The sequence below is a fragment of the Camelus bactrianus genome, chromosome 34 (assembly GCF_048773025.1).
Source record: "Camelus bactrianus isolate YW-2024 breed Bactrian camel chromosome 34, ASM4877302v1, whole genome shotgun sequence".
Lineage (NCBI taxonomy): Eukaryota > Metazoa > Chordata > Mammalia > Artiodactyla > Camelidae > Camelus > Camelus bactrianus.
In genome coordinates, this window is record NC_133572.1 from 1,055,605 (window position 1) to 1,067,577 (window position 11,973).

At 57.0% G+C, this 11,973-nt stretch overlaps 1 protein-coding gene and 1 long non-coding RNA gene across 4 annotated transcripts in view; both read left to right on the top strand.

Moving 5' to 3' along the window:
- DCP1B (decapping mRNA 1B) overlaps window positions 1-11,973 on the top strand; it is a 43,959-nt gene extending 31,986 nt beyond the window's left edge. For 2 of the 3 annotated variants that reach the window (XM_074357578.1, XM_074357579.1), the window contains 4 exons: window positions 4,862-4,987; window positions 6,555-7,253; window positions 8,323-8,571; window positions 10,362-11,973. In XM_074357578.1, the coding sequence (XP_074213679.1) occupies window positions 4,862-4,987; window positions 6,555-7,253; window positions 8,323-8,571; window positions 10,362-10,442 (1,155 nt within the window). In that variant the 3' untranslated portion in view covers window positions 10,443-11,973. The other variant, XM_074357580.1, reaches the window with a different exon arrangement.
- Window positions 6-3,767, top strand: LOC123619662 (uncharacterized). The gene is made up of 2 exons (XR_006728332.2): window positions 6-1,167; window positions 1,712-3,767. It is a non-coding gene; the product is annotated as an uncharacterized LOC123619662 (long non-coding RNA).

The following is an 11,973-nucleotide window of genomic DNA, read 5'->3' on the forward strand; positions in this document are numbered from 1 at the left end:
TGAGCGCTGTCCTGCCGGTGAGCCGCGCAGAAGTCCCTCCGGGGGTTCCGCCCACGGAGACGCCTCCACTCTGCCTCCCACCACACAGAGTGGTGTGGAAAACAAAATCTCCGCTTGCTTTTAGTGGCTCAAGCCTGTTTGCTTTTAAGTGGATTAAAAGGCAGCCCAAGAAATCAGAAGCTCTTATACACAAATAGTCTCTTGTCAGAAAATGTACTAGACAACCCCATTTACAGTGGCCGCAAATCCATAGAAAGTTCTTTGAGATAAAATCACCAAGAAGTGATTGTATGGTGAATAATTATTGGCTGTCCTTGGAGGTCCTTAGACACTAGGAGTAGAAAGGAGGTCCAGCCCCTTCCTCGGAAAACTGGTGGTCAGTGGGAAGGAATTAAGCATTCATGCTGCCTGGCCACAGGAACCAGACTATCCAGGGATTCAGGATGAGGGACTGTCTTCTCTACCAGAGAAGCCAGCTTTAAATGTAGACGGGATGGCAGCCCTGGCCCCCGGTGCAGCCGCTGATGCAGGCAAGGGCCCTCAGTAATGTTAGTGGTGAGAAGGTGGGTGGAGACCTGACCTGGGAAGAATGGGGCCGCCACCCTGGACCACTGTGCACCCTGCAGCAGCGTGACGCCAAGGACACAGCACCTTGAAACACTCCTGCCCCAGGGCTGAGCCTGGACCTGAGTCCTGAGCGCTGACTGCCCGTTGACAGGGTGACAGGAGGGGGCAGCGGGGCAGGAGGAGAGAAATGAAACGGCAGCTCCCGGCCTCTGCGGGGAGCCGGCCGGCGCTGCTGGAGGCGGGGGGCTTCCGTGCGCCCCCCAGTCACCCTCAGAGCCCCAGTGCGTGCCTAACCCGCCAAGGGCTGTGTGCCTCCTGCCCGCAGCCAGTAGACGCTGTCGCCCAGAACCGTCGCGCTCTGGTCCGGTTTCTGTCATGTGTAGCTCTTCAGAACTTTGGAACAATACCCCGGTGACCTCACTGGGCTTCCCGCCGTGCGACGCCAGACACAGGAAAGCGACACTTTTGCCCACGAGGACCTGGGTGCTGTGAAGACGGCGTAGCACGGCCAGCAGCTGAGTCACGCAGACACTGAGCAGTCACTGCTTCCTGTCTTCTCCCTCCCTCCTCTCCACACAGACACACATGCACAAAAACCGTGTAATTGATGGTGTTTTACCTTCTTAAAAATCTTCTGGCTGGGGGGGCGCTGCACCTCCTGGCCAGCCACTTCTCGGACACGGGGCATAGGTCTGGGCGCAGCGGCTGGCACGGGGCCTCCCTCCAGCTGCCCCACGCCTCAGTCGTCTCGGGCCACTCCTGCACGTCGGAGCCCCCGAAGTGTTCAGACCAGCCCACCCCCAGGTGCAGGTCCCCCAGCGCTGGCTGCAGCCTCACATCCCTCCCTCCTGCTCACCGCCCCGACCCCTCACCCTCCCCGGGGCCCCCACCCGGTCTCTGCTCCGGGACCCGGGCGGGTGACAGTCCGCCCGCTCAGAACCCGGCTCACGGATGTGCACACGGCCCCGGGGACCTGCTGGGGGCCTCACTTTGTGCCGTCCCCACCACACGCAGCGTTTGCCTCGTTTTGTTTGCCCTGCAGAGTCTGCACGTCCTTTGAAGCCCGCTTTTCACATGGGGTTTTCCCAGGTCTCTTCACTCAGACTGATTATTCCCTCCCCGACTCACCGGTCTGTTGCTCTAGAACGCGCTGTTCCTCCGCTGTCACGCGGCGTCAGCTCCTCCCACCTCACCGTGAACCTGTTCGTTCTGTTCATCACCGTCCCACAGACTGGAGGCGACAGTGCAGGAAGTGGAGTCAGTGTGTGCACCCTGCTATTCTGTAAAATCAGCACGTGTTCTGTGCGTAATGTGAGTGGCTGCGGCTGTGAGCTGAACACCGAAGAAACTCTCTTCTGCCTTCACCGGCCAGGTGGCGTCCCGCAGCCCCTGGCCGCACCTGCGTCATCACCTCCCCCGGCCCGCGTCCTCGGTCTCTCACTACCGGGTCCCTGAACCCTGGCCTCCAGGCACCCCACAACGCGGCCTCAGATGGTCCTGCCAGCCCCATGCCCTCTGCTGCCACTGCCCCTACAACTGTTTGCAGCTCCTCCCAGACAGAGTAACAGCCCTGCCTCCTGAAGGTGCCCTCCACCTCCCCCGCTGGCCCCTGTCCCCCTTCACCTGTCAACACACGCTCAGTCTTTGGAGGCTCACGTCCCTTTTCTTTGCTCAACACGTCACTTCTGATCCACCCAGCGGGCGTCTGTGCCGCGAAGCCCCGCTGCCTTCTAGCTGCCGCACGTGTGTGCCATCAGCTCTCCCGACGCAGGCGCGTTAGGACGTGGAGGCGGTTCCCAGGCCCAGGGAACGTGATTTCTCCTCGGAACTCTTGCTGAGGAGCAGGTTTCTATGACCGGAAGTGTCGGGAGCCAGAGCGATGCACACTGGGGCTGTTCTTACAGAAAGACGTCGCGTCTCTGGATGGGGATTAAACTCACTGACCTCTGAGGCCCTCTCCTGCGCTGAGCTTCTTAAACTCACGAAGACCCCGAAATGCAGGAGGAGGACGCGTTCTGGGCCGGAGGGATGTGGTGTTGATAGCGTTCCCGGTACGACTTCTTACGTGAAGCTAATAAAGTAATTGGGAAACCTCATTCTGGCCAGTATTTTATGTTTGCCCCCCAAAGAAACAGCTGTCTGTGAATCTGCTGTGGAGGAGCAGGGCCGCTGGGTGGCCGGCACCTGCCCCGCCTCCGGTGGACGCGCCCTGGGGCGCAGACGAGCCACGGGGACCAAGGCCTGGGCGGCGGAGCAGCGGCGCCAGCGGGGCGCCACCGGCTCAGAGCTGCGCCTCCAGAGGGGCTGCTTTGTACTGAAGACTCTTGTGTGTGTGTGGTTTAAAGCAAGAATGAAGAGCTGTTTTCTGGATACAGCTGTGACTAATTTGTGAAATTAGACAAATTAGTGTCTTTTGATGTTCAGTGAGAAAATTCAAGAGTATAAGAAAGAAAATAAAACTACCTGTGGCCCTGCCACCCAGAGACGTCTGTTTTCAGGGCACTGCCCCCCCGACCACCTCCCCCCGTCACGTGTGTTCGCGTGATGCAGCGGGGGCGCGGGGCAGAGCTGGTCGTGCCTCAGCTTCTCTGTGAAGAGTCCACGTGCGCTTTCCAACTCTGCGTGTCTTTCCAAGTATTTGAAAGTTGTTTGGAAAAAAAAACGCAATCCAAAAATGGGCAGAAGACCTAAACAAGCACTTCTGCAGTGAAGACATACAAATGGTCAATAGGCACATGAAGAAATGCTCAGTATCACTGATTTTCGGAGAAATGCAGATCAAAACTACAGTGAGGTATCACCTCACACCCATCAGAATGGCCATCATTCCAAAGTCTAGGAAGGATAAATGCTGGAGAGGCTGTGGAGAAAAGGGACCCCTCCTGCACTGTTGGTGGGAATGCAGTTTGGTGCAGCCGCTATGGAAAACAGTATGGAGATTCCTTAAAAAACTAAAAATAGACTTACCATATGATCCAGCAATCCCACTCCTGGGCATATATCTAGAGGGAACTCAAATTTGAAAAGATACATGCACCCAGTGTTCATAGCAGCACTATTTACAATAGCCAAGACATGGAAACAACCCAAATGTCCATGGACAGATGAGTGGATAAAGAAGTTGTGGTGTCTACACACACACACACACACACACACACACACACACACACACACACACACACACACACACACACACACACACAGTGGAATACTACTCAGCCGTAAAAAATAATAAAATAATGCCATTTGCAGCAACATGGATGGACCTGGAGATGAGTAAGCCAGAAGGAGAAAGAAAAATACCATATGATATTATGTATGAAATCTAAAAGAAAAAAGACACTAATGAACTCATCTACAAAACAGAAACAGACTCACAGACGTAGTAAACAATCTTATGGTTACCGGGGGGAAAGGGGGTGGAAGGGATAAATTTGGGAGTTCAAGATTTGCAAATATTAACTGTAACTCAATAAAAAAAAAAGTTAAAAAAAGATTCACAAATATTAAGTACTATATGTAAAAATAGATTTAAAAAACAGATTTCTTCTGTAGAGCACAAGGAACTGTATTCAATATCTTGTGATAATCTTTAATGCAGAAGAATGTGAAAGTGAACACATGTACATGCATGACTGGGAAATCGTGCTGCACACCGGAGACTGACACACTATAATGGACTATACTTCAATTTTGAAGTCATTTTTAAAAAAAGAAAAGAAATGAATGCAGAGACCTAAAAAAAAAAGGTGATTTGGGTCTGGAGAGGCATAGACAGTTAAACAACTGGAAAATGAGCTACAGATTTCTGAGCTCATGGGTGTTCAGTTTTGAGCAGTTTCTCCGTGGAGGTGAGTCTTCAGTGGTGGATGAACGGGTGCAGTGACAGACCAAAAAGGGCTAGTCACCTGGATGACGCAGCTCCCCGGTGTTAAGCCAGGGCCGGGGGCGTCTCCAGCACTGTCCGTCCCTGAGGACTGTTCCACTCTCTGAGTTTAAACTGCTGCTTCTCAAGCAGAACCTGCAGCCTTTGGGCCTGAGGTCCTGCAGGCTGACTGACACTGGGGGTGATGTTTTAGGGCACTGAATTGTGCAACTAAGAAAAATTAAATTTGAATTTGATTTATACTCAAGTATAGCTCATATCAGAGGCGACAGCGGGATTTCCCTTTGCACACGAAAACCTATTTTTTTTAAAGTACCAACTAGGTAAAATAAAGAGCAAGGAGGTATGTTCTTTTAAGAGGATTAAAGCTGCTTTTACACCAAAGTGAGGTTCTTCTCTCCGTTTCAGTGTAAGACGTGCTCCGAGCCCAAGCCGATCACCAGCTCACCTGCCGTCTGCCACAGCCCCAGCCTCATCAAGCCCGTCCCGCTGAAGCCCGGCAGCCGGCCGCAGCGCCTCCCTCGGCCCAGCCAGGTGCCAAGCCCCCTCTCCGCCGCCAGCGCCCGGTGCACGGGGAGGGCCCGGGGCTGTTCAGCCGCTTGGGGGTCAACCCAGAGAAGACATTTTTTTTCATTATTAATCATTTGCTCTTCCTAGAAAGGGGTTGGGTTTTTTTTTTTTTTTCTCGCTTTTGGCATTTCCCATATTCTGTACTAATCTCTTGTGGATTTGAACTCCTTAGAGGATAAAAAGGTATCTTAAAACAGCAATAACCTAGTAAGTATCACGTCAGAGCTGACATAGCCTTCCGAGGCCGGTGGCTGGTCTCCCAGGCCCTGGGAGAGCCTCCCCCCACCCCCGCCCCGGGGCCGGGGCTGCCGGTGTGCCCGTGGGAGCCCTGGTCCGAGAACTGGCATCACAGCCCCCGGTAGACCCCGTGACTTGTCGCTGGGTTTGCATCTGGGATGCAAACACGACCGCACTTCCGTGTGTGTGTGTGTGTGTGTGTGTGTGTGTGTGTGTGTGTGTGTTTTTCAGAGCAGTGCAGCCTTAGCAGACTCGCTGACCTGCTGGTCCCAGTGCTGAGTGCAGGCGCACGGTGGCTCTTTCCGTTTCTTACAGTTGTTCCTCATTAGAGGTTTTTCCGAAGCACTTGGTTTAAACCAATTTTGAGAATGAACATGGAGCCAAAAGACATAAAGATGGGAGGTGGGGGGTGCTCAGAGGCGGGTACTGGATCACGTGGCGGAAATAACCAGAGGAGGTCAGACTGATGCAAGTCTTACATTGAATTTTTTTAAAGAATAAGCCTTTTCTAATTATCTTTTAGCTTTGATTTAAAGTTTGCATTCCATGGAAATTTTCTGTTTTCATAGAGAAACCAGAATGTGTTGACTTGAGAACGAAGCTCATGTTTTCTTAGCCCAACAATAGACAGCAGCAGAAAGAGGCGCGGGGGGCGGGGCGGGAAGGGGCGGGGCGGAGGGGGCGGGAAGGGGCGGGGCGGGAGGGGGCGGGAAGGGGCGGGGCGGGAAGGGGCGGGGCGGTGACCAGGCTGGAGTCACTCTCTGATGGGGGTCGTTAAAGCTTCTCTTACGTAGTTGAAACGATGGAATTAGACTCAATGGCATAGGTTTCTTTCTAGCCCTAAACTTCTATAATCCTGTGAAAAGCTACCAGGAATTCTGAAATCCTCCTATTTCTCCGTATTCTCAGCGTCGTCTTGTACTTCGTAGGGTTAGATAGATGCCCTGTTGAAGAGATTCTTCGCCCTTTAGTGTCTGTGGTTTTGTGCCATGGTGGTCCCCAGTCTGTGACCCCCGGGCCCATCAAGGGCCGTATGCCTGTGCTATCAGTTGACAGTTACTAAAATCAGCAGCTGCCTTGTGGGTGGAAGGGGGAAGAATGCTGTGAAAATGTGTGGCATTAAAAAGTTCTCAAAAAAAAAAAAGCTTTCAAATTTGTAAAGTTTATCATTAAGTGTTTTCATCCTCTCTGACCCTTTGTGAACAGAAGAAATCATCGGCTAGTAAGCTCTGCTTCACTGCCCCCACCCTTGCCCTGCAGAACCAGACTGTGTGTGTGTCTTTATTTTTTCCAGACCTCAGACCTTGAGCCCCAGCACCTGTCTCTGTCGGCTCTCTTTGGGAAGCAGGACAGAGCTCCATGTCACGAGCCTGCGGGGCCTCCACGGCACCCCCCGCCGCCGCAGGAGAAGATCCCGGTGAGGCCGGGGGCCGTCCGCTCCCTGTCCCACGAGGAGGCCAGGAGACCCTCACCCTCGCTGGAGGAGCAGCTCTGCCCGGCCATCCAGAAGCTCCTGGTCCGGGGCACCGACCTCCACCCGCTGTCGGAGCTGCCAGAGCGCCGGCCCTGTGACCACAGGGGGGCCGTTGGGGTGCCCGCCCGGCCCGGCTCTCCCCGCAGCCCTGGGCCCTCCTCCGGTGTGCACAGCGCTCCCAGGACACAGAACCTGCTGGAGAAGCTGCGAGGCAGCTCCCGCATCCCTGCACCTGCAGTCCCACCGCCGCTGGCACATCCCCTCCCGCTGCAGACGCCAGGGCCCCGGGCGCCCGGGAGGGAGCAGCCTGGCAGTCCGTCTGCGGGCCCCGGCCAGGCCACCCCGCAGGAGCTGCTGCGGAGGCTTCAGACGGTGCCACAGGAGCCTCCGCTCACGCCCAGCCGCCCTGCCTTAGCCGCCAAGTTCCCTGTGGCCTCCCCCAGCGCCAGCGCGCCCACCCCACTGGAGCCCTGGAGGGACCGGCCCCCCGGCACGCAGACGCAGGCTCCTCTGCTTCAGGTAGGCTCTGCGGGGGGCGCGGGGCGGGGCTGGGGCGGCCTGGCGCACTGAGAGCCCACCATGCTGTGCGCTCCAGCTGAGCCGCGTGTGCGCCTTCTGCCTGCACGTCCAGGGGGTCTTTGCCTGGCAATCCCAGAGCCTCCCTCCACTCAGAGCTGCTTCGTTCCTGGAATTCAGTCTTCATCTTATAAGGTTTGAAGGCTTGACAGGGACGTGGACAGAAACCCAAATCTTTGACTTTGGAAACTTAGGGTGCTTTGAATCATTCTGGGTTGCCAGACGTCTGACCTCATCTGGTTATTTCCGCCCACAGTTGGTTATCCTGTGTTCATTATCCAGTACCCACTTCTGAGCACTCCCACCTGCCGAGCCTGCGCTGCACGTGGGAACGTGGCCATGAAGAGCTGGGGAGCTGGGGCCCTTCCCCCGCAGAAGCCGCAGCCCGGGTGCTTGGGGTCAACAGAGGAGCATTTCACTGACCCTGGAAGCGGGGGTCTCAGTGGTGCAGCTGACTGAAGTCAGGAGAAGGGAGGTGTGCCCTCTGACCCCATGGCATGCACGCTGATTGCCCGAGAGGGGATACTGTCATCTTCAGAAGTATCCTGTCCCCCGAGGAAGGCGGCGCTCTGGTCGCCAGTAGCTCAGAGCAGGGAGAAAGCCGGCGCGTTCCCGTTTTCCACTGCCTATGGGGACATCTAGGGACGGGTCTGATTTTTTTTCCGTTTGGATTGGTACAAATTCGTTGCAAATGCATTGGGTTTAAAATTAGAAATTTCTCTCTATTTATCACATATTTCCTCATTGGTCCTCCTGCTGTGTTTTGGCAAGTGGCTTTCAGCCGTTCCTCAGAAATCTTGCCTTTTTTGAAAACAAAGACCATAGGTGCAGAGCAGAGTCTGCGTGTACGTGAGACCGAGGGCAGTGGAGTCGGTCCTCCGGGTAGCGGCCCCGCGCCTGCAGCTGCGAGCAGTTTGCGTCGGGACCGCCTGCATCCGCTCTGCTGCTCCTTTCACGTCCCCCGCACCCGTGTCTCTGTTTAGTAACCAGCCATCTCCGGGCTCCCCCGCAGGTCCTCTCGCCCCAGCGCGTCCCAGCCGCAGCGGCCCCTTCTCTGCTCATGTCCCCCATGGTGTTCACCCAGCACGCCTGGGCCCCGCCGCAGGACAGGGCCAGCGGGCTCTTGCCCCTGAGAAGCCAAGACCCAGCTGCCACCCCCACCGGCCTCCTCCTGCCCCTGCAGCCCTCGGAGCCGCCCGGGGTCACCGGCAGCCCCCTGACCAAGCTGCAGCTTCAGGAAGCCCTGCTGCACCTCGTCCAGGTAGGAGCCCCCCATCCCCGGCCACCCCCGCCCCGCGAGGCGCCCCTCGCTGGTGTCTGCTGGGCCGCCCTCCCTGCACCCCACGGTGTCTGTGCGCGGTTCTGGAGGAGATTCAGAAACTGGCTCCGAGTGTCTCAGCTCCGGGAGGGTTTTCTCACCTGGAGGACTGACTGAGTCCTCCGAGCTGCTACCTGTCAGAAGAGGAGGCTGCAGCGTGTGACCAGGTCACCACGGGAGGGTGCTGGGTGCTGCAGGCCCAGGCGGATCCTCCGTGGGGCCTCGGGGGGCAGAGGTGAGAGCAGGCCGCAGCGTCTGGACTGTTGCCCAGGAGGAAGCCTTGGGGCCGCAGGGAACGGTGGTGGTGACAAAGGATAAGGCCAGGGTGGGTGTCAGCCACACGCCCCACCGCGCCGTGAGCTGAGAGCGAGGGTGAGGCTTGTGCGGGTCCCCGAGCCAGGCGCCGTCTTCAGCGCTTTGCCGGTGGTGTGAGCCCTTACACAGCAGCCTGCTGCGGTTTTCTGTCTTAGAGACCAAGAGACTGAGGTGCAGTGACTGGCCTGACGTCCCTCAGCCAACACTCGGCAGAGCAGGGGCCGCATGCGGGCAGGACGTCGTGCGGGCGGGGCCCATGGAGCGGGCAGGCAGGGCTCACCCTGGGCCCGCGCAGGGCCTTGAAGAGTGGGGGCTTCTGCTTCTCCTTGGTTCGCTCTTCTGGTGTCTGGTTGGTAGAGAGTCTTTAACAAGGTTTTTGTGGTTTTGTCGCTTGAGTGTCAGGTGACTGAGAGCACGGCCAGCACACTTTCTCCTCAACAGGACAGGAGTCTCCGTCTTTGCAAAGGGAACGTGTCTCAGAGAGAAGGAAGGGACAGGGCCAGCAATCTGCACCCGAGTGTGGGAGCAGAGCGCAGGCCGCTGAGGGCCGACCACAGGTGGCTACCCCGTGCTGTTTCATAAATAAATACGAAGGTCTTTTCTACCTTTTTTGAAGCCATTCATGATAAGTTCATGAGGACTTAGGACATCTGTGAACGCCTCTGAGCAGTAAACAAAAAAGCCTGAAATGTAAATTAAAAGTTCCGTGTGTTTCGGGCTCATTCCACTTGCGTTGTTCAGAGATCTCCGTGCAGAGTCACGACTCTGACAGCCGGGAGCAGCCCCTGGCCCTGGTGGTTAGAGGTCGTGTGTCCCTCTCCCTGGGCCCGTGTGCCCCCCCACCCCACGCCACACTTTAGATGCCCTCTTCCCGGGCGGGGGGCGCTCTGCTGTCGTGTCTGCCTGCTCTTAGGACGCCGTCCCTTGCACGGAGACTGCGGAGGGAGACCAGGGCAGCCCGGCTCCCTTTCCCTGCGTGAGGACGGCGCCGGCCCCGGGTGGGGGACGCCCCGTGAGACCTGGGCGAACTGCCCGAGCGTTCAAGGGTTTGGGTGGGAGGGAGATGCCTCTAGCATCAGAAGCAAAACCTCTGACTGGACCCGTGATTCCCTCAGCCCCTAGTCAGGCAGGAGAGGCCAGAGACCGCCAGTCCAGCAGCTGCCCGTTTGCCAAGGCCAGGGCCACGGGCAGCCAGCACCTGCTGCTTCGCCCGCTGGCCGCCGAGAACCGGCAGCCGAGCGTGCGGCCGGCCTGCGGCCCCCTTGTGTTCTCATGTGCCCCTCCACAGCCCCGGCTGTAGCCCAGATGGCTGGAGGTGAGCACCTTGGGGTGAGATGCCCGTCCAGCTCCCGGGCAGGGAGCCTCTGTGCTGCCCACCAGCGCTCCTTCCCAGGGGCTCTTTTGATTTTGTTTTCCAGAATGATGACAGCTTCTTAAATATCATCTACGAAGCTTATCTCTTCAGCACGACGCAGATGGCCTTGAAGAAGACGCTGTGACAGCGGGGCGGTTTTAAACTCGTCCTCAAGGTCCACCAGTTCAAGGTTCTTTCACATCAAGTGCTGTTCCCCAAAATGTTTCTGCCTTTTTTTGAAGTATATGCTACATGAAGTAAAACATTTCGGACTTTTCTCATCAAGGACTTTTGTAAACAGCTTCATCCTTCGGTGCACCTGGCGCTAAGAATTGGGGGTGGGGGGAGAGCCCTTTGCTCGTGTCACACGGCGAACGCCAGGCTCAGGCTGCCGCCCCTCACGTGTGCCGGGCTGTGTGCAGACACGTTACTCCCTGTGGGGAGGGCTGCTCTGGGGACTTGTCTGCTCTTTCGTCAGCAGCTCCGGTTATTCCTGGAACTCGGAATGTGCCAACCGCCAGGTGGCAGTGTCGCCTCGTGACCACTGACACGCCCCGCCGGCCTCCCTGGCCTCACCCACCTCTCGAGTAACAAGTGAAGCCATGTCCCAACAGAGTAGACCTTTCATTTGTGAGAATCAGTCGGCACGTTTTCCCTGGGCCTTAAAGAAGGGAAATTATCTGCAAAGGTGTTTCCCGCCAGTTTCTGGAGGTAGATGTCCTGGGAGCCCACAGACGGCCCGTGTTCCCGGTGACGCTCCGTCCATCCCAGCCAGACTAGCTCCTCTGTGTCTTCTGGACCCAACCAGCCTCTGCTTCCAAATGAGCTTTTGGTCATTTTCAGCAGAGCATGCTGAGAGCAAGGCCACAGAGGATTTTAAAGCCAGTTCTTGGCCTCCGGGGAGAAGCCGTGCAAGTCAGGCACGAGGATCGGGACACGCAGGCCGTGGAGCTGACTGACCGCGTGCACGGAGACAGGCGTCATCTTGGGAGCGCGCAGAGGAGCCCTCGCCGAGCTGTCCTCCGGGGGGTCGCCGTGGCACCCATCCCTGCCGAGCGCTGGTGACACACTTTTCAGTTCTACACCCTGCTCGTGCTAGGCCCATAATGAGGCCTCTGAAGCCGCATGGGAGACAGCTTCGTCCTCTCCGGCAGGGCGGGGACGAGGCGGGGAGGAAGGTTTCCTGACAGCTTCTGAGCCCGGATGTGCACTGGAAGCTCCGAGCTGACGCGGGCACTTCTGTCCTGAGGAGCAGAGCGGGGTGGGAAGGGGCCTGGCGCCCACCGGCCACAACATGGCCCGGGAGCCTGCTGTGACCTCCCGATTCCGAAGGGATGGCTTCCTCTGTTCCTAAAACGTCTCCTACAAGGTCCCGCCCGTGATAGACCCGGCAGCACACCCTCCAGACACGTGACGCTCGTGACCGCAAACGCAGCGTTTGAGCATTGGCACGAGGAGTGGGGCGCGGCAGACGCACGTGGACCTGCCCTCCCCGGTCGGTGACTGCTCACCCCCGGGCAACATCAGCCTCCTCCACTGCTGGCCACCCTTTAAAATTGAGGTATTTTGAGAATATATGTGTATTCTTGACCTTAATACATGTGCAGAGTTGCTTCCTGAGTGGGGAGAAATGAATTCCATTCAAAATTTTTTTAATACATTTGTGGTAGCAAGTG